The 25837-nt window shown below is 36.1% G+C and overlaps 1 protein-coding gene and 1 pseudogene across 2 annotated transcripts; both read right to left on the bottom strand.

The window, feature by feature from the left end:
- Positions 1-11642: 11642 nt before the first annotated feature.
- On the bottom strand, positions 11643-19868 carry LOC109375266 (natural killer cells antigen CD94-like). 2 transcript variants are annotated; one of them, XM_019630557.1, is made up of 7 exons: positions 19838-19868; positions 19605-19709; positions 18204-18296; positions 17997-18059; positions 14426-14577; positions 13486-13589; positions 11643-12706 (listed from the first exon to the last, which is right to left on the bottom strand). In XM_019630557.1, exons 2-7 carry the CDS (start codon positions 19609-19611, stop codon positions 12586-12588), a joined length of 540 nt encoding a protein of 179 aa, XP_019486102.1. In that variant the 5' UTR covers positions 19612-19709; positions 19838-19868; the 3' UTR covers positions 11643-12585. The 2 variants fall into 2 exon arrangements, with proteins under 2 accessions (XP_019486102.1, XP_019486101.1); XM_019630556.1 differs by lacking the exon at positions 19838-19868 and having other exon boundaries at positions 19605-19804.
- Positions 19869-21265: 1397 nt separating this feature from the next.
- On the bottom strand, positions 21266-21453 carry LOC109375273 (6.8 kDa mitochondrial proteolipid pseudogene; annotated as a pseudogene).
- Positions 21454-25837: the final 4384 nt, after the last annotated feature.

The following is a 25837-nucleotide window of genomic DNA, read 5'->3' as shown; positions in this document are numbered from 1 at the left end:
ATTGCATTGTTCTGTACACCTGAAACTAACAATAAAAAAAATAATGTGAGATTAAAAATACACTGAATGAAATTGACAATAAATTAAATAATGCATAACAACAACAACAAAAAAACCCAGTCAGCCTTTCTCCAGAACACACATGCCGTACATTTCAAATCACAGCTATTCCTCTGTGTGTCACTGTGTGTTTTTAATTTTCATTTCTTTTTTTCTTTTAAGCAAAGAGTGGTTGGTATTTCCATCTCTCATTCTATGATTCTGACACTGACTCATTAACCAGCTATGAAAGGCAAAGGTCAAAAAAGTAGAACCAGAGTGACTCCCCATTACTGTTCCATGAACACACGCGCGTGCGCGCACACACACACACACACACACACACACATATACACACACACACACACACACACCTGTGTTCTACACCTGCCTCAGCTGGTCTAAGCCCTTCAGCACCTCTGTACTCTCCCGGTTCTGTTCCCTGAAATCTTTAAACATGACCACAGTTGCCCTACTGTACTTATTTGTACTAATATTTTAAGTGTTATTTATTTATCATGTTTTATATTTCAGATAATATACTGATAGTTGAATTTACAAGGTTTTTTCCTCTAGTGAGAACCTTACCAGGGGGAATTAAAATGTGGCACAGATGGGCAGAATGAGAACCTTGAGAGTAGGGGCCTTGCTCTATGTTTAAGTATCTGGAAATACTAATCTACCATTCACTCCATATAAAGCAGACTTCCTAGCTTTTTTTTGTTTATATGATTTACATTTAACTAATACAATATCATCATAGATGAAACTTATTGTGAAAGATAAGCTTTTCAACCGAAAAAAAAATAGAATAAAAGGAAAAGAAAAACAAGAACTGTGATTGGATATCTCAGTTTCCCTAGAGTTCAAAGGTTCTATCCTTTTAACTTGCATTGTGTGAATAAAGGTGCTTTCTCTGAACCACCAAAATGGATAAAATTTAAATTCTTATCCAATAATTCAAACATGAAAATTCTTCATGCATATTTTATGAAAATCCAAGTGGAGAGAGATAATGTATAACTGATCCTTTGCCTGCTTGAAGTCTATTCCTTTATAGTTTTAATGTTGGACAAAGCTGAACTAGCAAAAACTGCCTAATTTGGATCATTTTTGCCCATGTAACATTGCCTTAACTGAATAGAAGTTTAAGATGCTGCTTTCAGCTTCAGTTTTGAAATTATACATTTTTGTGAAAGAATATATAGTAGGGTTATTATTGCACTTCCAGTACTAACAGACCACCTTTATTTGGAAGTTACTGTAAGTTTTCAGAACCATATTTGATGAGACTTAAATCAACCATTGCCTTTAATTTTTCATCTTCACTCACTGACTCAGAAGTAAATTCTACCAAAAATGTGTTCGATTCAAAACCTCTAGTCTCAGGCTAGCTGAGTGGCTCAGTTGGTAGGAACGCAAACTCTGAACAACAGGGCTGCTGGTTCTATTCCCACATGCATCAGTAAGCTGCGCCCTCTACAGCTAAGATTGTGAACAACAGCTCCACCTGGAGCTGGGCTGCGGTGAGTAGCCGGCGATGGGATAGGCTGCAGTGGGCTGCCACGAGCTACTGTGAGTGTCCAGCAGCCGGCCAGAGCTGCAGTGAGCTGCCGTGAGCCTCCATGAATGGTCATCCAATGGCCGGCAAACGATCTGCCTCAGCTGGAAAGAGCACAATGATCATAACACCAACATGGGCCAGTGAAGCAGCATCTTCCACAACTAGACTGAAGAACAAAAGGACAGCAGCTTGCCTGTTCCCCTTCCCCAGTTCCCCAACACTGTTGCTCCCCTCCAGTTCCCCAATAAAATCTTTAAAAAAAACCCAAAAACCTCTAGTCTCAAGGCACAAAGAAGATAAATGAACACCCTAATGTAAATACTCACACATAACATTAAAAAACAAACAAACAAAAAACAAAAATGAAATTGCCTCATGGGAGGAAATCAGGGAGATGGGATAGTTGGGACAGAACACTATTCATTTCCATTACCAGCTTACCTATACTATTTTTAAATTTGCAATTAAAAATATATTATTGTGAAATCAGATGGACGATAAAAAAACATATGGAATATCCATTAAGTACAATGCATGTTCCCCTAAACCAAGTTAAAAATGTTCACAAGATGTTATATCCCATCGATTATTTTTCGTAATACAACTTTAGTGCATTTTTTTAAGTCAATCTTCATACAAGGACGTGAAGAGTTCAGACTGTAATCCTATAATATTTATGTTTTGAGAAAATAAAAAATAAGAGGTCTTTCCTTCTTCCTCGATCTTTATATATTAAATATTAATTTGGATTCTTAATTATTATGATTTAATTGAAATATAAAACTAGAAAGCAAACACAGATGTCAATATACATTTTTTAAGATGTGTAAACAACAGTTAAAAAAAGAGAATAGGCTTTTGATAGCTGTGAGGTCAGAAATATCCCATCTAGGTCACAAGCATCAGAACTCATTGTGTTCCCAGCTCTTCTTTGGTAAACTAAAAAAACAGTTGTTCATATTTTACACATAACTTTTAGGAAAAACTTTCTTGGATAATTAATGATTGAGATCTTCAATGCACACGTAAATGATAAGCATAAGGCAAGAAACATCTGTGGAGTAAAGAAATAGCTATTGTAAATTTATGTAATCAGGGTGTGTGTCCCTTTACCTTTGCAAATTTCAAAGCAGTCTCACAGAAACCACGTATTTGGCAAAAGACTTATGATTGTGCTGCAGAACTCAGGAGCATCAAGAGAACAAACACATGTGCTCCCCTCTGAGGCTGAATGACACACGTGAGGAAACAGTCCTATGGCACTTTTAGCTCTAAATTAAAACATGTAGATGGATAAATACCCAGAAAGAACTAACTTCCAGAAAAGTGAGGTAGAGATGGTCCTTTATAACATACACAAGATGAAATGATGTTGATATGTACTTTATTATGTAAATTTTTAAATTTCTGTAGAGAAAATTTACAACAGTGTATATGGAAAAATATATTGCATGCAATATTGAGCACGTATTAAATAAAAATATTCATGAAATTATTTATCTTTATACTTTATAATTTTACCTTAAAACACAGGGTTTCAAATATATGGAACAATTGTATAATAGGAAACTTTCTGAAAGATTTCAAACATCCTAGAAGTAGATAACTAATAATATAAAAGATAAACTTACCATTCTTAGTATGACTGCACCTTGTTGCCACCCCTTATGCCCTAAGAAACACCTAAATAAGCTGGCTCTTATTTATCTTACAGATATAACGATTTTTAGTTTCACAAGGTTCATCCAGAACAATTCTTCTGCTGTATATTATTCAATTCTGTGTATTTATGTTTTGAGAAGCTAAAAATCTGTAAGGAAAAATAAAATATTAACGTATAATAAAAAGGAAAAGAGAATGTTCAGGAATGGTGTTTTTATTCAATGAGAGAACTTTTTAAAGTATTTGAATAGATATTAACATATTGAGTCATTGCATCTTTTTCATTCAATAGCGACAGTGTTCAGGATATTGCAATATTATAAAATTAATTTATTTCCTCAATAGCATTGAGTTCAGGGAGTTTTTTGTTCTTGCCATTGTTATTAATGGTTTTAATATATAATAAACTTTGCCAGTATTTTGTTAAAAAAGTATTGACTAATTAATCTTGGAAAAGAAATCAGAGCATAAAATTTTCATTGTATGATGCTGCAAATACCATGTTTATAAATGAATAAGAGAGTCTAAGATTACAAATATACAGAAACCCAGAATATTTGAAACATGAAGATGCTGAGAATATTGAGCTCCCCTAGATAAACAATATAATGGCTATCCTGTTTTCCCAGGACAGCTTCTGTGCGTGAGCATCGGTACATGCACAGCACATCCAAGTGTGTGTACCAAGGAAGAAAGAAGAAGTCAAAAGCTCTTTTATGGTCACAAGTACACCAATTTCATGTCACTTGAGCATAAACTTGGATGTTCTAGATGGAGCTAAAATTGTTACTGTCTTGTATCTATTCTCTTTTCTGTATTCTCAGGTTCCAGAGAGGTTGTTTTAGCTACAGTATCCCCGGATGTTACGTTCTTTGGTCAGGCCTAAGGATAAACTCATAGAAAGACCTTGAATGGGAGACGTTTACAGATCTGGGGAGCGAGGAGAGCCATCCTCCCACAACCAGGCACCATGTTCTTTATTGTAAGACAGTTCAATTCAGTAAAAATGTGTAGAGGAGATCATGAAACTCTGATGGTAAACAGAGACAAGCATATTAACTTAATTTGAACCTGCCCTGGGAATAATGTACCTTCAAGAAAGCCAGTGTCCAGCATCAGATCCAGACTTCAAATCAATTGAACTGAAGTTCTTTTTATGTCTAGTTTAAGAGGTATAGTCACATGTCCCCATTTTTTTTCACTATAAGGACTATTCATTTATGGAGACAAAATATCACAAAATCTCATTCTTGAAGGAAAGAAAAATATTATAAAGGAATGAAAATTTTTCATAGGACAATTTCTTCACAGATACTGACAATCAAATTTGACCTCAATTCACCAATATCTTATCGGACAAAATTCTTGGATATACCTACAGGTTCTTCATGCACCTGGAGAAATCTTTCACTTTTTCTTCAGATTGAGTAATTATTATGATCATACTCTCCATGTTCACTGTATGTTATATGCAAGAATGATAATGAAAGCTATATAATTACCAAAGAAATTATAAACTCAATTGAAGATCTAAACATTTAAAAAATTGTTTCGTGGTTATTTGAATGAAAATAATGACGTATTCTTTTTTCTTTGATTTCTCTGAAACATCTCTTGAACTTTATCTGGCAACCATCTTGAGTGTTTTTCCTACAATATAAATACTTGAGAAATTTCATGTAGGTTTTATAAGAAGTATTTTAAGGAATAAGAAATTAGTAAGCCATTATTAGTTCTAATATAACCATCCGGTTATGATCTGATTAGAGATTTCAAAGTATTCATCTTACTTCGACAGTATTTTTTTCCTAGCTCAAAGGAAGTGTAAGAAACCACAATTAAATACACACCAATTCATCTTTGTTTTGCAACTGAAGCAGACTGGAATTTTGAGAGGCATAGAAATCCCTGCTTTCTGCCCAAGTTTTTCTTTCATTAGAAATGAAGTAACAGTTGCATCGGTACCCAATCCAGTTTTCTTGACAAGAACAGCAGCCAGAGCCTAAGAGAAAAAACAAAAGATGAGTGATGACATTGGAGATTCAATTTTTCTTTTATTAAATGTATTGAAGTGACATTGATTAGTAAAGTTATACAGGTTTCAAGTATACCATTCTATAATACATCATCTATATATTGCATTGTGTGTTCACTGCCCAGAGTCAGTTCTCCTTCCATCGCCTTATATTTGTTTCCTTTACACTCTTCTATTATCCCCTCCCCCCTTACCCTCTAGTAAAACACTGCACTGGCATCTGTGACTTTTTGCTTCTTTGTTTGTCTTGTTTGTTGCTTTAAGTTTTATATCCCACAAATGACTGAAGTCAATTGGTTCCCGACTGTTTCTGTCTGACTTATTTTGATTGGCTTGATTATCCTAAGATCCATCCATTACCAGACTCAATTTTTTATCTGTTGTTTACTCATTCAAAAATCATTTGCTATTTGTTTCTGCAAATATTCTTTGAGAATCTACTTACATACCACAAAGTTTAGAGGATATTTATGTGACTGAGTCAGACTTGACAATTTTTCCTCATGGACATTGTAACTTCCAATCATTTCTTATTTATATTTAATGTTAGTTAGAGCCATTATACACAAGAAACTCATTATGTTAAAACATCCTTGTAAAGAGTGTAGGATGGGGAGGTGGTCATTAGAATAATCTGTTAGAATAATCAGACAACAGTGGGAAGTACCAGTCTCTTCCAGTAGCTACAACCTGAGGACGACCTTTATTGTGTTCTTCCTTCCCTTTCCTGTCTGAATACTCTCTTTTCAACCTTTATTCCATGCACACATGTGTGCGCGCGCATGCTCAGAAAAGGAACAGAAGTCTAAAATTTGTATGAGCCCAGGGACACATTCATCCTGTGAGCCTGCTGTAATATTGGGGTAAGAGGTAAATTGTTATTGTTTCCTTTGTTTTCTCGTATCAATTTTCAGGCCGTGAGACCTTACTTTTAGTGCAAGTCTATGAAATGTGAATTGCTTGGTCAGACCTCAGCTAGAACTCAAAAAATCGAAAAAACACTAGAACCAGAAGACGCCTAACCGTTATGGTTGAAAGCAGAGCCATCATTTCATAACCAGGGGCTGAGTGTCTGACCCTGTACACAGGTGGTGCAGAGCTCCTAAGCCTGGTGGGAACAGTCCAACACAGGAAATGAATCCCTTTTGTCACAGCTCCGATGACACAAGATTCATGTACTTACTTCAGCCTGTGCAACACTGGGCCCTTGCATTTTGAATAAAGTAAATGCATGGCATCAGCCTCAGCCATTTAAAGTCATGCTAAAATATTACTTCTCTTTTAATAAAACAATAATCATATGACTCATTTTTCTCTTTCTTGATTGATACACCTCTCTCTCTCTCTCTCTCTCTCTCTCTCTCTTTCTCTTTCTACTAGTCCACATTCAGCTATGGAGTATAAATCACCACCAAACTGCACTCATCTTAGCAGGGTCAGAACTTAAATGTTTTAAGCAACAGCTCCTTTCTAAGTAATTAGAGAGCCCATCCCAAGATATCTGAATTCAATAAAGCTTTGTGAATACAACACTGGGTATGTTCTAGAGTTTGTATAGTCTGTCAGCTTAGGTTTTGAATGCAGGGGCAGCAAGACTTTCTTTCTTAAAAAGATGAACTAATTTTTATTTTCATACCTCTAATATGGTTCCACATGTTATTTCAGAGACATGAAAAAAAGAAATTTAGTTTAAACCAAATAAAAATGGCAACTGAAAAATTATTATGATTCAAACACTTTAATTTGTTGTCAAATAAATCAAGGAAGAAGATGAATTTTTCTCTCTATTGAAGCCACATGATAAGATTTCTTTAATTACCTAAATTACAAAACATAAAATTCATAAGTTTATTTAAATAATACATCAAATAGTAAGAATATGAAATACATATACTTTATTCATGACTTAGACCATTTGATTTTCACAAATAGTTGGATATATCTTAGTATTTAATAATTATGAATTTGGGTTTTTTTAAAGATTTTATTGGGGAATTTGGGAAGGGGAACAGTGTTCAGGGATTGGGGATGGGGAACAGCCAAGTTGTTGACCTTCAATCTTAGGTGTGGAGGGCACAGCTAGCTCAGCTCCAAGTCCAATCACCATATGGCTGCCCATCAGCAGCTCGCAGTCTCTCGGCTCAAGGTGCCATGTTCAATTTTAGTTGCAGGTGGGTGTAGCCCACCATTCAATGCGGGAGTCAAACCAGCAACCTTATTGTTAGAAGCACATGTTCTCACCAGCTGAGCCATCCTGCCACCTGTTAGCAGCTCAGCTCGGGCGCAGCTCGCTGGCCCATTTGGGAATCGAACCGGTGACCCTGTTGCTCAAAGTTTGTGCTCTTATCCAACTGAGCCACATTGCCAACCTTAATTACCAATTTTTTATGTATGGTAAAATTTTCTACGAGTTTAATAACCATTTACAAAAACCTGAATTTTATGCTAGTCATGTAATTTGTTAAAGCACCTTATGTCAGTTTTATAATAAATATTTATGGTACAAGTAATAATGAGATAATATGTTGAAAAGTCCACTTAATGTTTAACAATCAAATTGAAAGTGTCCAGCTTAATTATAAATTATTTTCAATTTCTCCCAAAGGAATCTGTGTGAGTAAACATTCATGTATGTCTACTCTCTAACTAAATACACTAGAATTCTGACAATCACAGAAGCCTCAGCACTCTATCATTTTTGCATCATTACAGATGTTGTAACACTTGCATCTGTCCCCAAACTACTCTGAAACATGCCACAGTCACAGAAGAGGGAGAGACAACTTCACAAAGAAATGAAGGAAGGACTCACATTAAAACTGAAGTTTTAGGAAGATCGTATAAGGTAAACAGGACTTGGAAATACAAAGCTGTGGTTACTACAGAGTTACAATTGGAAAACAGACCTGCCTTATATCAAGTCCCACTTAAGACAGAAATAGCTCAACAAACATATTCTCTCTTCTCACACATTTGAATAAAATATAACTTACATATTAAAAAGTATTAAAACATAAACTTTGATAAGCATCAGATCCAACACCCATGCAACTACCAACTTTGTCAAAAATTACAAAATTCCAGGATCACCAACATCTATCTTCATTTAAATTTCCAGGTAGCATCCTCTTTCTCCTTACATATATTACCACCACCTAGACCTCCGACATTATCTTGACATCTAATGTGTACTATTGTGTTGTCGGAAAGGTTATGATATATTTTTTCTATGTTTTTCATTGCAAAAATGAGTCATGACTTTTCCAACAACCCAATATTGTTAGTTCTGCCTGTTTTTCAAATTCATGTAACCAGAACAATGTAACACAAATTCTTTTGTGTTTAGCTTAGTCTCCTCAATTTCTTATGATAGTCATCCAAGAACACCTCTCCATCTTAATGACGATGACTAGGCTAGATGTAAATTACTGTGGCTGGTGGATAAGACACACAGATTGATTGAAATTAGTTGGGGCCCAGTTTGGATACTAAAGTGGGCTCAACTTCACTGACAACAAAGGGATCATAATGACTATTAAATAAAGAAAATTTTTATACATGGAATTGCTAGGAGGATGAACTTTGGGCAATTGTCGACTCCTTTCAATAATATTTTTGTTTTGTTTCATTTTTTTCTTAAGACGGATCTTTGTGAATGAGTCTATCACTAGGCCCATAACTTAGTAACATAAAACAATAAACATGGGGTCGGATGAGTGGCTCATTGGCTAAGAGTTGGCTTGGAAGTGGGAGCTTTGAGCAGCAGGGCCACCTGTTCGGGTCTCACGTGGGCCAGTGATGCTGCACCTTCTACAGCTAAGATGGTGAACAACAGCTTGACCTGGAGCTGGGGAGCCGTGAGGGGCCGGGGATGGCATAGGCTGCTGTGGGGCTTCAGTGGGTTGCCATAAGCTACTGTGAGTGGCCGTCCAATGGCCGGCAACCAAGCTGCCTCAGCCGGGAAGAGAGCAATGATCACAATATCAACATGGACCAGTGAAGCAACGTCCTCCACAACTAGACTGAAGAACAAAAAGGACAGCAACCTGTCTGTTCCCCTTCCCTGATTCCCCAATGCTGTTCCATCCTCTAACCCCCCAATAAAATCTTTAAAATAATAATAATAATAATAATAATAATAATATATTATATCACACAGCTCTGAGGATTAGGAATCTTTGAAAAACTTAGGAGGAAGGATGCAACTCAGCTTCTCTCATGAGGTTGCTGTCAAAATAATGGCTGGTGCAATGTAGTCATCTGAAGGCTTGACTAGGGTGGGACATTCATCTTGCAAGAAAGGCTCATTTTGGAGCTGTTGGAAATAGACTTGATTTCATTGCTATTAATAATTGTTGATAAGGTATTAAGAGACTTTAATACCTTATCACATGATCCTTTCAACAGGGCTGCTCATGGTACGATAGTTGGCTTCCCCAGATCAAGTGATCCAAAGGAAGAAAAGAGGGAGAAGCCACACTGTCCTTTATAAACTAGACTCAGAAGTGGCATGCTATCATTTCCACTGTATTCCACTGTTCACACAGATCAACCCTGATTCAGTGTGGAAGGAAATCATGCAAAGGCATGTGCACCAGAAAGTGGGGATCATGGGGGACATCTTGCAGGTTGACTATAACAACTGCTTTATGGATTTTCACCTTTTATAGTGAGCACAGACTGATAAAGTAAGACACAACTGTAACATTTCTAAGTCCAATTACAACAATTAGATGCAAGCCAAAATAGGATAAACCAAGTGGAGAGTAGGGTTGGTGCCTCCATAGTCTCATTATTCACACTATTATTTTGTTATATTGTGTGTTTCTTGGACTAGTCCTTACCCTTTACATTCAACATTGAATAGTCGCTCAAGTAGACCTTTCCTAATGCATTAGCCCATTTCACAGCAAAAAACAAAGAGCAAAAGAAAAAAATTAATGTGTCTTTCTCCAGATAATAAAATCTCATTTCAGAGGGAATTTTTTTTGGGGGGGGGAATCCTTTGCATAAAAGAAGTCTTTCCCACCCTAAAGGCTACTATTATATTATCAGGGTAAAGGAAAGCAGAATGCAGGTAAGAGTGGGGGAAAGACTAAGCAAAATGTACAGGTCAGATGGTCCTGCACTGAATATCAACAGCATGATAAGACCATGCTGTGAGAAAGTCACTCTGCCGTGCGTGACCACATCTTACATTCAACACAGGACTTGACATCATAATTCCCTGAAATGATGTGGGAGCTTGAACAAACCTCTCAGTTGTAATTAGGAGACAATGGGAATTTTGTTCTCTCAGGGAGGACAATTTTGACCTAGATTATTCTCTGAAATCACACATCATCCACTGTATTTATCACCTTCTGTTTACTTATTGTCTTGGAACGGTAATGAATGTTTATGAGTTCTCAGAAAAAACATAGGTTTGGCTCTGGACACTTCATGGGTGATGATGTGAAAAGTGATCATTTGAACCTGTGCTTGGATTTGGCTAAATGAAAAGAGTTGACACTCATCCTGAAAAAATATTATGAAAATGGACCATCTTTGGTTCATTATAGAGAAAATCGCTCTAAGCTGGAAAACAAACAAACAAACAAAAAACAAAAATGAAATTGCCTCATTGGAGGAAATCAGGGAGATGGGATAGTTGGGACAGAACACTATTTATTTCCATTATCAGCATATCTATACCAATTTAAATTTGAAACTAAAAATATATTATTGTGAAATCACATGGACAATAAATATATATATGAAATATACATTAAGTACAATGCATTTTCTCTTAGACCAAGTTAAAAATATTCAGCCCTGGCCGGCCAAGTGGCGCAATGGTTAAGAACTGACTTGGGACCCCAGAGGGCCCCAGTTCGGATCCCACATATGAGGGTCAGTGACACTGCCCTCTACAGCTAAGATGCTGAACAACAGCTCAACCTGGAGCTGGGCTGCCGTGAGTCGCTGGCGACTGTGTAGGAAAAAAATATATATATATATTCAGCCCTTTTTTCCCCCTCACCAGCATTTTCCTTTAATGTATTTTCCTGAGTCAATCTTCATATAAGAATGTGAAGAGTTCAGCTTGTAGTCCTATTATGTTTATATTTTGAGAAATAACAAATAAGAGATCTTTTATTCCTCCTGGATCTTACTCATTAAATATTAACTTGGATTTTGATTATTATTATTTAATTGAAATATAAAACTAGAAAGCAAACACAGATGTCAATATAAATTATTATTTAATTAAAGTTTATTGGGGTGACAATTGTTAGTAAAGTTACATAGGTTTCAGGTGTACAATTCTGTAATACAACATCTATGTATCACATTGTTCAATATAAATTTTTTAAAGCGTCTAAACAACAGTTAAAAAAAGAGAACAGGCTTTTGATATCTGTGAGGTCAGGAAATCCCATCCAGGTCACAGGTATCAGAACTCATTGTGTCCCAGTCCTTCTTCAATACACTCAGAACCCCTCAGTCAAATGGATTGCTCCCTCTACCACACACAAAAAAAGGAATTGTTCTTATTTTACACATAACTTTTAGGAAAAAGTTTTTGAGATTAATTAGCGATTAAGATCTTCAGTGCACATGTAAGTGACTTTTACTGATGGATAAGCATAAGACAAGAAACATCTGTGGAGTAGAGAAATAGCTATTGTAAATTTCTGTGATCAGGGCTTGTGTCCTTTACCTTTGCAAATCTGAAAGCAGTCACACAGGATCCACATGTTTGGCCAAAGACTTACGATTGCTCTGCAGGACTCAGGAGCATCAAGAGAAGACACACATGTGCTCCCCCTTGAGGCTGAATGACACACATGAGGAAACTGTCCTATGGCACTTTTAGCTCTAAATTGAAACATGTAGATGGATAAATATCCAGAAAGAACTAACATCCAGAAAAGTGAGGTATAGATGGTACTTTATAACATACACAAGACTGAAATCATATTGATATGAATTTTATTATGTAAATTTTTAAATTTCTGCAGAGAAAATTTACAACAATGTATATGGAAAAATACTTTCATGCATTAAGTCAAAATATTTATGAAATTATTTATCTTGATGCTTTAATTTTTTAGCTGTAAGTGCACAATTTCATCAACCTTAAAACACAAGGTTTGGAATACATGAAACAATTGTATAATAGGAAACAATATGAAACATTTCATGCATTTAGAAGTAGACAATCAGTAATATATTAAGAGGTAAACTTACCATTCTTAGTAATACTGGACCTTGTTGCCACCCCTTCTGCCCTAAGAAACACCTAAATAAGCTGCTTCTTACAGATAGAACGACTTGTCTTTCCACAGCCTTCACCATGTATATTTGCACTTGTGCTGTACATTATGCAGTTCTGTGTATTTATGTTTTTAGAGGATGAAACCCTGTAATGAAAAAAAACATTAACATGACAAAAGGAAAAGAGAATGTTCAGGGATGGTGTTTTTATTAAATGAGAGAACTTTTTAAAGCATTTCAATGAGATATTAACATTCTGAGTGAGCCATTGCATTTTTTTCATTCAATAGTCACAGTTTTCAAATATTACAAAAAGGATTTATTGCCTCAATAATCAATAGCTTTGAAATCAGGGGTAGTTTTTAGTTCTTGCCATTGTATTAATGGTTTTGATATATAATAAACTTTGCCTCTATTGTGTTTAATGATGTATTGATTTATTGTAGCCTAGGGGAAGAAGTCAAAGCATAAATTCTCATTGTATGGTGCTGCAAAGCACATGTTTATAAATGAATATGAGATTCTAAGATTATAAATATGCAGAAGCCCAGCATATTTGAAACATGAGGATGCTGAGAATATTGGGCTTTCCCAGAATGAAGAAAATAATGGCTATCCTGTTTTCCCGGGACAGCTCCTGTGTGTGAGAATCAGTACATGCACAGCACATCCAAGTGTGTGTACCAAGGAAGAAAGAAAAAGTCAAAAGCTCTTTTATGCTCACATGTGCACCAACTTCATGTCTCTTGACATAAACTTGGATGTTCTAGATGGAGCTAAAATTGTTACTGTCTTGTATCTATTCTCTTTTCTGTACTCTCAGGCTCCAGAGAGGCTATTTTAGCTACAGTATCCCAGTATGTTACATTCTTTGGTCAGGCCTAAGGATAAGTTCATAAAAAGACCTTGGGTGAGAGAAACTTACAGATGTGGGGAGAGGGGAGAGCCATCCTCCCACAACCAGGCACCGTGTTCTTCACTGTAAGACAGTCCAATCCAGAAAAGGAATGTAATGTGGTTTGTGAAACTCTGATGGGAAACAGAGACAAACATATTAACTTAATTTGAATCTACTCTGTGAATAATGTACTTTCCAGAAAGTCAGTGCCCAGCATCAGATCCAGACTTTAAATCACTTGAACTGAAATCTTTTTTTATGTCTAGTTTAGGAGGTGTAATCACATGTCTCATATTTTCTCTCTGTAATGCCCATTCATTTATGGAGACAAAATATCACAAAATCTTATCCTTGAACGAATGAAAAATTTTATAAAGGGGTTAAATTTTCACAGAACAATTCCTTCACAGATACCGACAATCAAATTTGATCCCAAATCACCAATATTTTATGGGATAAAATTCTTGGATATACCTACCTACTCAACCTACACTCAATATAGATTCTCCATGCACCTGGAGAATTCTTTCACTTTTTTCTTCTGAATTGGGTAATTATTATGATCATGCTCTTCATGTTCACTGCACATTACATGCAAGAATAATGAAGAAAGCTATATAATTACCAAGAGAATGTGAATTCAATTAATCTCTAAACGTTCAAAAAGTTGTTTGGTTGGTTATTTGAATAAAGATAATGACCTATTATTTCTTCTTTGATTTCTCTAAAATTTCTCTTGAACCTCTTCTGGCATCTACCTTGTTTTTATTCCTATAATATAAATATTTGAGAAATTTTATGTAGGTTTTATAATGAATGTTTTAAGGGATAAGAAATTGGTAAGTCATTATCAGTTCAAATATAACCATCCAGTTATGATCTGATTAGAGATTTCAAAGTATTCATCTTACTTAGTATATTTTTTCTAGGTCAAACAAAGTATAAGAAACCACAATTAAATACATACCAATTCATCTTTGTTTTGCAACTGAAGCAGACTGGAATTTTGAGAGGCACAGAAATCTCTGCTTTCTTTCCAAGTTTTTTTTTCATTGGAAATTAAGTAACAGTTGCATCGATACCCAATCCACTTTCCTTCACAAGAACAGGAGCCAGAGCCTAAGACAAAAAATAAAAGATGACTCATGACATTGGAGATTCAATTTTGTTGTTGTTGTTGTTGTTAAATAGTAAGTAAAATTGTATAGCTTTCAGTACACAATTCTATAATACATCATCTATATATTGCATTGTATGTTCACCACCCAGAGTCAGTTTTCTTTCCATTACTTTATATTTGTCCGTCTTACATTCTTCTATCATCCCCTTCCTCTTTCCCCTCTGGTAACCACTAAACCATTGTGGGTGTCTACAAGTTTTTGTTTGTTTTGTTTGTTTTGTTTTTGCTTTGAATTTTATATCCGACATATGAGAGAATCATATGGTTCTCAACTTTTTCTGTCTGACTTATTTTGATTGGCATCATAATTTCAAGATCCATTCATTGTGAGGCTCAATTTTTAATCTGTTATTCACTCATTCAAAAATCATGTGTTATTTATTTCTACAAATATTCTTTGGGAATGTACTACATACCCCACAGCTAAGAGGATATTTATATGACTGAGTCAAACTTGATGCTTTTTCCTCACAGAGATTATCACTTCCGATCATTTATTAATTATATTAATGTTAATTAGTGTAATCATGCACAAAAAAATTCATTATGTTAAAACAACCCTTAGAAGAGTGTAGGATGGGAGTGGTGGTGGTTAGAAGAATCTTTTCTTGAAGAAGAGACCCAAAGTTGAGCTCTGATGTGTAAATATGAATAAATCAGAGGAAAGAGATATCTAAAGAAGGTAAGCATTTCAACATATTTCCTGAGTCAGAAAAGAGTATGGAAACTTGGGAGAAAATTGATATACATTTTCAATATTTTATTTCCAAAATGAACATAAACAAAACAATTAGTTTGAAGTCCAGTCATACAGTTTACCAGTGATGGTGCCTTGAACATGTACTATTCTCAGTGATGGCTACTCACAGCTTTTACAAATGAACGGTGCTGAAGTTGAGGAGAGAATGGTGGTTACCAGTGTCTGGAGGGTGGGGGAAACGAAGACATGTTGGCCAAATGGTATAAATTTCCACTTAGAAGATTAAAAAGTTTTGAGGATCTGCTGTATAGCATTGTGGTTAGAATAACAATACTGTGTTATACACTTGTAAGTTGCTAAATAATAGATGTTAAATCTTTTCACACCATAAAAGAAATGGTAATTACTTGACATGATGGAGCTATTAGGTAGTGCTACCATAATAATCATATTGCAATATACAAGTATATCAAATGAACACAGTGTACACCTTAAACTTACACAATGTTATACATCAATTATACCTCAATGAAGCTACAAAAACACTAAGAGAACCACAAATATTAATAAATTCTATAGGATCACAAAAGATGGTAAGAAAACTTGTAGAACATTAGAAAATATTATGTTAAAAAAATTGGACTTTGTCCTGGCTTACACTGTATAAGCAAGGTCAGAATTGCAGAAATCTCTTATAAATGGGCAGGGACCTGAATAGACACTTCTCCCAAGAAGACATACAGCCAACAGATATCTGAAAAAATGCTCAACTTCACTAGCTATTAAGGAAATGCAAATCAAAACCGCAATGAGAGACCACCTCACCCCTGTTGGAATGGCTATTATCAACAAGACAAGTAATTACAAGAGTTGAAGAGGTTGTGGAGGAAAAAAAACCCTCATACAGTGTCGGTGGCAATGTAAATTGGTACAGACACTATTGAAAGCAGTATGAAGGTTCTGCAAAAATTAAGAATAGAATTACTATATGACCTAGCAATCCCTCTTCTGGGCTTCTGGGTATCTATCTACTCAAAAAATCTGAAAACATTTATCTGTAAAGATATACCTATGTAACTTTACTAGCAACTATCACCCAATAAACTTTAATATATATATATATATATATATATATATATATGGTTAACAACATCGTTGCAACAAGTTCGATATTCTGACAATGAAGTTCATGAACTTGTTGCAACTATGTTGTTAACCTCTTTTTGATATCAGAGGGATTACTCATTATGAATTTGTACCAACTGTACAAACAGTTAACCAAGTTTACTACTTGGAAGTTCTGAAAAGGCTGCATGAAAATCTTACATGAAAACAACCTGAACTTTTCACCAACAATTCATGGCTCTTGCATCACTACAATGCACCAGCTCACATGGCTCTGTCTGTGAGGGAGTTTTTAGCCATATTGGAACACCCCCCATACTCACCTGATCTGGCCCTCAATGACTTCTTTCTTAACCCAACAATAAAGGAAATATTGAAAGGAAGACATTTTGATGACATTCAGTATATCAAGGGTAATACGACAACAGCTCTGATGGGCATTCCAGAAAAAGAGTTCCAAAATTGCTTTGAAAGGTGGACTAGACGCTGGCATGTGTGCAGATCTTCTCAAGGGGAGTACTTTGAAGGTGACCATAGTGATATTCAGCAATGAGGTATGTAGTGCTTTTTCTAGAATGAGTTTGTGAACTTTATTGTCCTTACCTCATATGTACCTCTGTGTTCATTGCAGCTTTAATCATGGTGACCAAGATACGGAAACAACCCCAGTGTCCTTCAATAGATGATTGGATTAAGAAAACCTGGTATATATACACAATGGAATACTATTCTGCCATTAGCAAAGTTGAAACAGTGCCATTTGTGACAACATGAATAGATCTTGAGATTATGATGCCAAGTGAAATAAGTCAGACAAAGTCAAGAACCATATGACTTCACTCATATGTGAGATAGAAAACTGAAAACAACAAAGGAACAAGACAAACAAAGAAACAAAAACTCATAGAGACAGACAATAGTTTAGTGGTTACCAAAGGTACGGGGGGTGGGGTGGGGTGAGGTTAAAGAGGGTATAGGGGGCTTAATACATGTTGATGAAAGGAACTTTGACTTTGGGTGGTGAACACACAATGCAATATATAAATTATGTTTGTAGAATTGTATACTTGAAAGCTATAAAATTTTATTAACTAATGTCACCCAAATAAATTTAATTATAAAATGAATTAATTAATTGCAGAAATCTCTGAAGTATATTCTGAATTATGGAATAAATAAAAGGTAAATTATAAAGATATAGAAGTATGAGTTATGAGTAATCACAGGAGGGTAATTGGGATTAGCTGAAATATTTATTGTATTTATTTTTCATTTGTTTAAACATAAGTACTCATATAGGTAAAATATGTCATTTCAAGTTAATATTGTCATTATTAATTAAATAAATAAATGCAAATCAATGTAAATTAATAATTCTTACATTAGAGAACAATGAAATAAGACTATACTATAATTAGTGGTTAAATTTATATTAATATGTGTAATATTCCATTAATCTTCTGTGTGAAGAAAACAAGAAACTGTCTACTCATCTTGTACAAACATAAAGTTTTTCCAAAGTATGGAACCTACCTTCCTGGGGTTCTGTGGTTCCTCCTGGTGATGATGTTGGCTGAAAACTTTGTTCAGCAAATACTACAAGAAATGATTAGAAATTACTTAATTATATACAGATTTATGGGATAACAAATTATTACACACTAGTAGAATGAAACCTTTATTCTTAAATGTTTTCATCACAGTTTTGATTTTAATATAGACTTGCTTACAAAGACTTACAATTTTTCAACAATATCCCCAAAGCAGCCATCAACACAAGGCACGTTACTGCTAAGATCCCCGAAATCAACCTCCATGGAGTGGTCTGAAAAGCTGTAGAGAAAGAGAGGTAGGGTGATGACTTAAAGAGGAAACGCAGGAGGTGAAGTTCTTAAAAACAGAAGCCTGGAAGAGAGAATTGAAAAAGTTCCTTGGTTTGATAACCCAGTCATCTTGCCAATGCAAGATTGGAAAATGAAGACATTCCCTTCAGAAGTCCACCCAATAACAATAATTTTATGAGATATACTTTTGTTCTTCAGTGAGATTATCCATACCTTTTCTTCTTTACCAGCTCTGTCTCAGATAAATAGATTTAACATTTGTTTTTTAACTTGGCAAAGAAGCTTAGAATACTGGAGTAAGGAGGTATCAACAGGCACCAACTTCTGTTGTGTTGGCTCACATAACAGACATTTACCTTCATTTTCTTAACAAAAATCACAAGATAGTTGTATGAATCCTGTTTTATGTAGATGAGAAAATTTAGGATTCATTAATCACATTATTTTGTAAAAGTATCAAAGCTAGTAAATACCCAAGTCAGAAATGAAATGAATGTTTACCTAGGCCCAGAGTCCTTATTTAACATATTCTATCATCATCACAATAATTCTGCTTTGGAGTGTGTCCCCTGCTAATCCCAATGCATCCTCTGCTCTGAGAAAGTTCAGCTGCTCATGGCTTTGCAGAGGTTTTACAGGGAAGAGAAGACATGGGAGCATCTGCACCCAATGCAATGAGAAGGTCCCCAAGGAACGTGTGGGCACTTCCTTGGAGAGCTGGATTCATTTCACAGTCCATTCGATGTACATAGCAACCGTGTTTTACAAGAACATTACATTTTCTCATGCCCAAAGCTAGTTGTTTATACCCTTCCCCGTATAGCAATTTAATATTAGGAGATTCTGCATTAACATTAGCCCACTCCCAAAAGACTGTTGTCATTACTGCAGTCTCACGGGACAAACTGTTAGTCTGGGTGGTTTTGGGATGTAACAACTCAAACAGTAAATTTTAAAATAACACTTTTAAGCATTGCATCTCATATATTTGACATTCTGTCTTTATGCTAGAACTATGCTGCTCATAATTTAGATGAAAATTCAGTTCTCATTCAGAATTTAGAGCTTTCCCTGTCAGAAGCCCCTCTTCAAACCTATTAGAGAAGATTCACAAAATCATTTCTAAGTTACAGAATAAACAATCAAAGACAAATAAAATTAAGTGGAAAATCCTGATACACGAAAACCTAAAATTTTCTATCTTTTTTCTTCAAAGATGCCCTGAAATTAGCCACACCCATAAAATAAAATTTCTGCTAATTTTTATTTTTTATTTTAATGACTCGGGCTGACATACCTGCCATGAAAAATGTTGATCCAGTGTCGGTACTGGTAAGACACGATGCGTGCTTGTTCAAGAAGCACGTTGTTGGATGATGGAATTGAGCTGGAGGCTAGAAATCTGAAAGTTGTATATGTAGAAATTAAAAAAAAAAAGAAACAAAAAATTGTGTATTTAAGAAATGTTCACCAATCATCCATTGGTGAGACATGATGTATAGCACGATCAAGAAGCAGTAAAATCACTACCTTCTAAAATGTTGCAGAAACCACAACACAGGAAATTCTCAGTGCATATGTGTAATGTGAATTCTTTGACTATCAGAAAACAAGGTCAGAGAAAGGGTTGTTTTTTTGGTTTTTTTTTAATGTTTAAATATCAATCATCTTTTAAAAATATTTGGAAAATAGGAAAAAAAGATAGGTAAATCAAAGGTAAATTAACTTAGTGTAATAAAGTTCCACCAAGTATTTTCCTCTTCTAATAATGAGAAACATTTGTAATTCACCTTGTGCTAGACACAGATTAAAGCACTTGACATGTGTTAGCTCACTTATTTCTGAAAATGCCTTAATAATAAAGATACATAAATATACCCATTTTAATGATGAGAAAACTAAGACAGAACTACGTCCTTGACTAAAGTCAACAACTTTGAATCCCAAGCAGTCTTTCTCCAGAGCACATATTCAAAATATTGCAAATCAAGATTATCTCTGTGTGTCTGTGTGCTTTCTTGATTTTTATTTTTTTGTTTAGCAGAGATTGGTTGGTATTTCCATCTTTCATTTATGTGCTTATGACACTGCCTCATTAACCCAGCATGAAATGCGAAGATCAAAAAGGAATAATCAGAGTGACTTTTTCATTACTGTTGCATGTACACACACACACACACACACACACACACACACACACACACCTGTGCTCAATGACTGCTGAAGCTGTTCTAGGCCCTTCAGTGCCTCATTCACAGGAGCCTTAATGCTTCTTTCAACATGTGACTCTCCACTGCTCTGGTCCCTTCAAGTCCTTTGGACATGACTACAGCTGTCCTTTTATCTTATTTGTACTAATATTTTAAGTAATATGGTTTTTTACTGTGTTATCTCATTCAGATAGTATACTGACAGTTGAATTTACAAGCTTTTTGTCCTCAGAAGAATAACCTTACCAGGGGGAAGATTCAAATGTAGGACAGATGGGCAGAGGAAGAATCTTGAATGTGGAGACCCTGATCTATCATTAAGTATCTGGAAATAAAATCTACCATTGCCCCATAGGAACCAGACTCCCAAATAGTTTTTTGGTTGTTTTTTTTTTAATCTGTGTAAGGTCAGACGTGTGAGTGCCTAGACCTGACCTCCAACTCCTATAGTAATGGAAATGTTTACCCTTCACTGTCCCAGGACTCCTAAGGCTGGAACGGCTCCACAAGAGTGACTGCATGTGCTGTGTCACAAGACCTTACTGAGGGTATGACGGGCACACGGGGGAGCTGAGAGGACCCTTGGTTCAGGCAGTGGTCTATCTCACAGGTACATTTATTTATTCATGCTATGAAGGAAAGGGCACTCTATAAGAATACAGCGATGTCCACGGTCCCTCTAACAGAGCTTGCCGAAATTTACAGCCGGTCTGACATTCCATCTGATGAGCGCTCCAGGTAGGACTGGTTAGTGATAGCCATGGGCAGGGCAGGTGCAGCACTCGAAGCTTTCAAAGCTTTACTTCTTTTGTCATCACTCCTGATTTTGTAAGCAATGAAGTCCATCAGCCTCATTCTTACCCAGGTCTCCTGGTAAACCTGGTTGTAGAAGGACTTCATGGGAACCCAAACATTTTTAACGAGGCTTTGACGCATCTTGTGGTAGGACCAATGGCTCAGGCAGTAGCAACCCGCGGTCAACATCTCGGGGAGGTCACCGAGTGTGCAGGTGCTGCACGGGATCTGCCGAGAGCCAAAAAAGTGTTTTTGTTTGTTTATATTATTTATGTTTAAATATTATAGTATTTTCATAAGTGAATCTTTTTTGTAAAATTTAGGATTTTCAACCCAAAAAAAGAAAGAAACAAACAAACAAGGACTGTTATTTGATTTCTCAGTTTCCATGAAGTTAAAATTTTATCCTTCTAATTTGCATTGTGTAAATAGAGCTGCATTGACTGAACCACCAAAATCAATAAAATTTAAGTAAGTGCTTCCCTAATAATGTAAACAAGAAAATTTTTCATCCACATTTTATGTAAATCAAAGTTGAAAGAGGTAATATATAAATGATCCTTTTCTCACTTGAAGTGTATTTTTTAGTTTTTTTGTTTGTTTGTTTTTGTTGTGTTTTTTTTTAACTGCGGAATTGGGGGGATGGGAACAGCGCTGGGGAATTGGGGGAAGGGGAACAGACAAGTTGCTGTTGTTTTGTTCTTCAGTCTAGTTGTGGAGGACGTTGCTTCACTGGCCCAAGTTGGCACCATCATTGCGCTCTTCCCGGGCGAGGCAGATCAGTCGCCGGCTTCTGGACGGCCGCTCACTGCGGCTGCTGGCCACTCATGCTGGCTGCTGGCTACATACAGTAGCCCATGGCAACACACTGCCACAGGGGCTGCAGCCCACCCCGTCACCAGCGACTCACGGCAGCCCAGCTCCAGGTTGAGCTGTTGTTCAGCATCTTAGCTGTGGAGGGCAGTGTCACTGGCCCTCATAGGTGGGATCTGAACTGGGGCCTCTGGCGTCCCAAGCCAGTTCGTAACCATCGCGCCACTCGGCCGGCCCCCTTTTTTAGTTTTAATGTTAGACAAAGCTGAACTAGCAAAAACTGCCTAATTTTTCTCATTTTTACAACATGTAACATCACTGTAACTAAATAGGAGTTTAAGATTTTGCTTTCAGTTTTGTTTTGAAATTATACTATTTTGTGACAGAAAATATAGTAAGGGTCATTACTACACTTTCAACAGTAATAGGACCACCTTCATTTGGAAGTTATTCTAAGCTTTCAGAACCATATTTGATGAGACTTAATTCACGAATTGTCTTTTTTTTCATCTTAGTTCACTGACTCAGAAACAAAATCCATCAAAGATGTGTTCAATTCAAAAACTCTAGACAGAAGTCACAAAGAAGATAACTGAACAAAAATATACACATCACACAAAATATATATATATATATATATATATATATATATATGCCCCTCTTTAATTCTTTCTGAACTGGGAACCATGATTGATTGCGTGATTCCTTTTTATAAACAGACCTATGAGTTGTTGTTTTGCCCGCGTCCCTCTGTTATCTACCCTTGGAGCAGAGGTTGGCATTGCTCCACTTCCATCCCTCAAGATACTTGGTGAAGTCTGCCCAGCAGTATCTGCAACTCTGTATTTAGTTTTGTCTGGTTTTTATATTTATAAATTTGGAACAAAATAATGTAAAATCTTTTGTGTCTTACTTATTTTCTTCAATTTCTTGTGATAGTCATCCAAGAACTCATGTCCATCTTATTGATGATGACTAAGCTACACGTAAAGAACTGTGGCTGGTGAATAAGACCCACTGATAGATTGAAATCAGTTGGGATCCAATTTCAATACTGGAGTAGGGTCAACTTTACTGAAAATAAAATGGGTCATAATGATTCTATAAAGGAAATTTCAAGGCATGGAATTTTTGGAAGTGGCTGACTTCTTTCAATAAGGTTTTGTGGGGGGTTTCTTTGGGGGGTTGTTTTTTGGCTTGTTTTTTTTTTTCTTAAGATAGATCTTTATGATGAGCCTACAATGAAGTTCAACACTTAGCAACCTAAAAGACAAAACACTTACTGGGGCAGTCGGTTAGCTCAGTTGGTTAGAGCGCAGACTCATAACACCAAGGTTGCCGGTTCAATCCCCACATGGGCCACTGAGTTACGCCCTCCACAGCTAGATTTAAAACAACTACTTGACTTGGAGATGATGGGTCCTGGAAAAGCACACTGTTCCCCAATAAAAAATTTAAAAAATGACTAAACACTATATCACAAGATTTCTGATGGGTTAGAAATCCTTGAACAACTTAACAGGATGTATATGACTCAGGTTCTCTCATGAGGTTGCTGTAATGATGTGGACTGGGGGTGGGGGTGTTGTCATCTGAAAGCTTGACTAGGGCTGGAAAGTCAGCTTTCAAGTGAGGCTCATTACATAGGTGTTGAAAATACACTTTATTTCCTTGATAGCTGTTCATAAAAGGCTTCAGTTCCTTGTCACATGGTCCTTTCAACAAGCTTACTCTTGATAAGATAGTTGGCTTCCCTCAAATCAAGTGATCCAATGGCAGAGAAGAGGAAGAAGCCACACTGTCCTTTAGGATCTAGAATCAGAAGTGGCATGCTTTCACTTTCACTGTATTTCACTGTTCACACAGATCAACCCTGGTACAATGTGGAAGGGAATCATGCAATGGCATGTGCACCAGAAAGTGGGGACCATGGTAGGCATCTTGCAGATTGGCTATAACACCTGCTTTATGGATTTTCACCTTTTATAGTGAGCACAGACTGACAAGCCACAAGTGTTTTTAGTTACTGAAAAAGTATAAGTAAATTTACAACTGTTGTGATGTAAGCCAAAAAAGGATAAGCCAAGTGGAGAGTAGGGTTGGTGCCTCCATAGTCTCATTATACACACTTTGACAGGGGCTGGCAAACTATGGCCTGTGGACCAAAATTGTCCCAACATCTATTTTTGTAGATAAAGTTTCCTTGTAACATAGCTAAACCATTCATTTACATATTTTCCATGTCTTCTTTTGCACTACACTGGCAAAGTTGAGTAGTTTCAACAGAGACTGGCCCATATTTACTATCTCGTTCTTTAGAGTGTTTTTCAACCCAAGCACTAGGATGTAAAGTGAAAACATTCAAAAGGTCCAAAATTATGGAAATAAAAAAGGGGGATTACATGTTCCAAATATTTTCAGGTTTACTTAATTTAAAGATATCATAAGACTCCAAGGAGCATACTCATATGATGCTTGTAATAATGGCAAATAATATGATACTGCAGGAAAAAGAATTCAAATAAGGGTTGGGGGGGTAAACCAAGAAATATCCAGGAATATGCTTCCCAATTTTCTTCATATTTGTACAAAGACCTGATTCTTCTCTGGATGAAACTGCTGATATTTGCACTGATATTTGCACTGATGAATCTTGGTTTCAGAAGAGCTGAGGCAGAAGTTTCCTGACAGTCTGGTCTCTTAGTGAAGACAGAATATCTAACCAATTATCTCAACTAAATACCTCACCACTAATAACACTGAAAGCCAACTGTAATTGATAAATGTTAAAAAGAGGGAAAAGGTGAAGGGGAATAAGAGGTCTAAATTTCCAGGTGTAAAACAAATAAGTCATGAGGATATAATGCACATCGTAGGAAATATAGTTAGTAATATTGTGATAGCATGGTATGGTGTCAGATGGCTGCTGGACTTGTCATGGTGATCACTTCTTTAGGTATATAAATGTTGAATAACTATGGTGTACACCTGAAACTAATAGAAACCTTTAAAAATTTAACAAATTGGCACTAGGTGCCACCTGAAAATTTTGAACTTTTTAAAGCTCACCATAAATAATTAGTTAGGTAGTTACTTAGCTCACTCTCCTTGTTATGAAGCAGCTCTGGAGATAAGCAAAGAGCTGTCCTAGCCCTGCTGTAAAATAATTGTCTTTATTAAACAAACTTAGATGTCTCTAATGGAGAAACTAACAATTAATATATTAGGGTAACTAGAAAAGGATTCCTTGTCCTGGCACATGTGAACTAAATTCCTAGTTACCTCATCAGAAATCAAAAGGCTGTGTTTAAATTCAGCAAACGATTGAGTGGCAATTAAAACAAATGTTAGGAGTTTGTTGGTATGGTGGTCAGAGCTCCAAGACAACCCCCCACATTTTTATGCCCCACATTTGTATAATTGCCTCCCCTTGAATTCCAGTGGGGTTCATGAACACAGGCATCCCTCCTTTCGCTGAGCTCCTTATTGCACTTCGCAGGTGTTGCATTTTTTACAAAGAAGGGCAGGGCTCTCCACCAGCAAAAAGATCATGGCTAGTTTTTCTTGGTGATACTTTCTTTATTAAGGTGGTCTGGAACCAAACCCTCAATATTTTTTGAGGGATGCCTGTATGATGATTTGTGACTCTGTGATTAGAACACAGTAAATGGCAAAGATAGGGCTATTTTTCAGATGTAATTAAGGTTCCACA

Source organism: Hipposideros armiger, unplaced genomic scaffold (assembly GCF_001890085.2).
Source record: "Hipposideros armiger isolate ML-2016 unplaced genomic scaffold, ASM189008v1 scaffold_922, whole genome shotgun sequence".
Lineage (NCBI taxonomy): Eukaryota > Metazoa > Chordata > Mammalia > Chiroptera > Hipposideridae > Hipposideros > Hipposideros armiger.
This window is presented reverse-complemented; position numbering and strand designations above follow the sequence as displayed.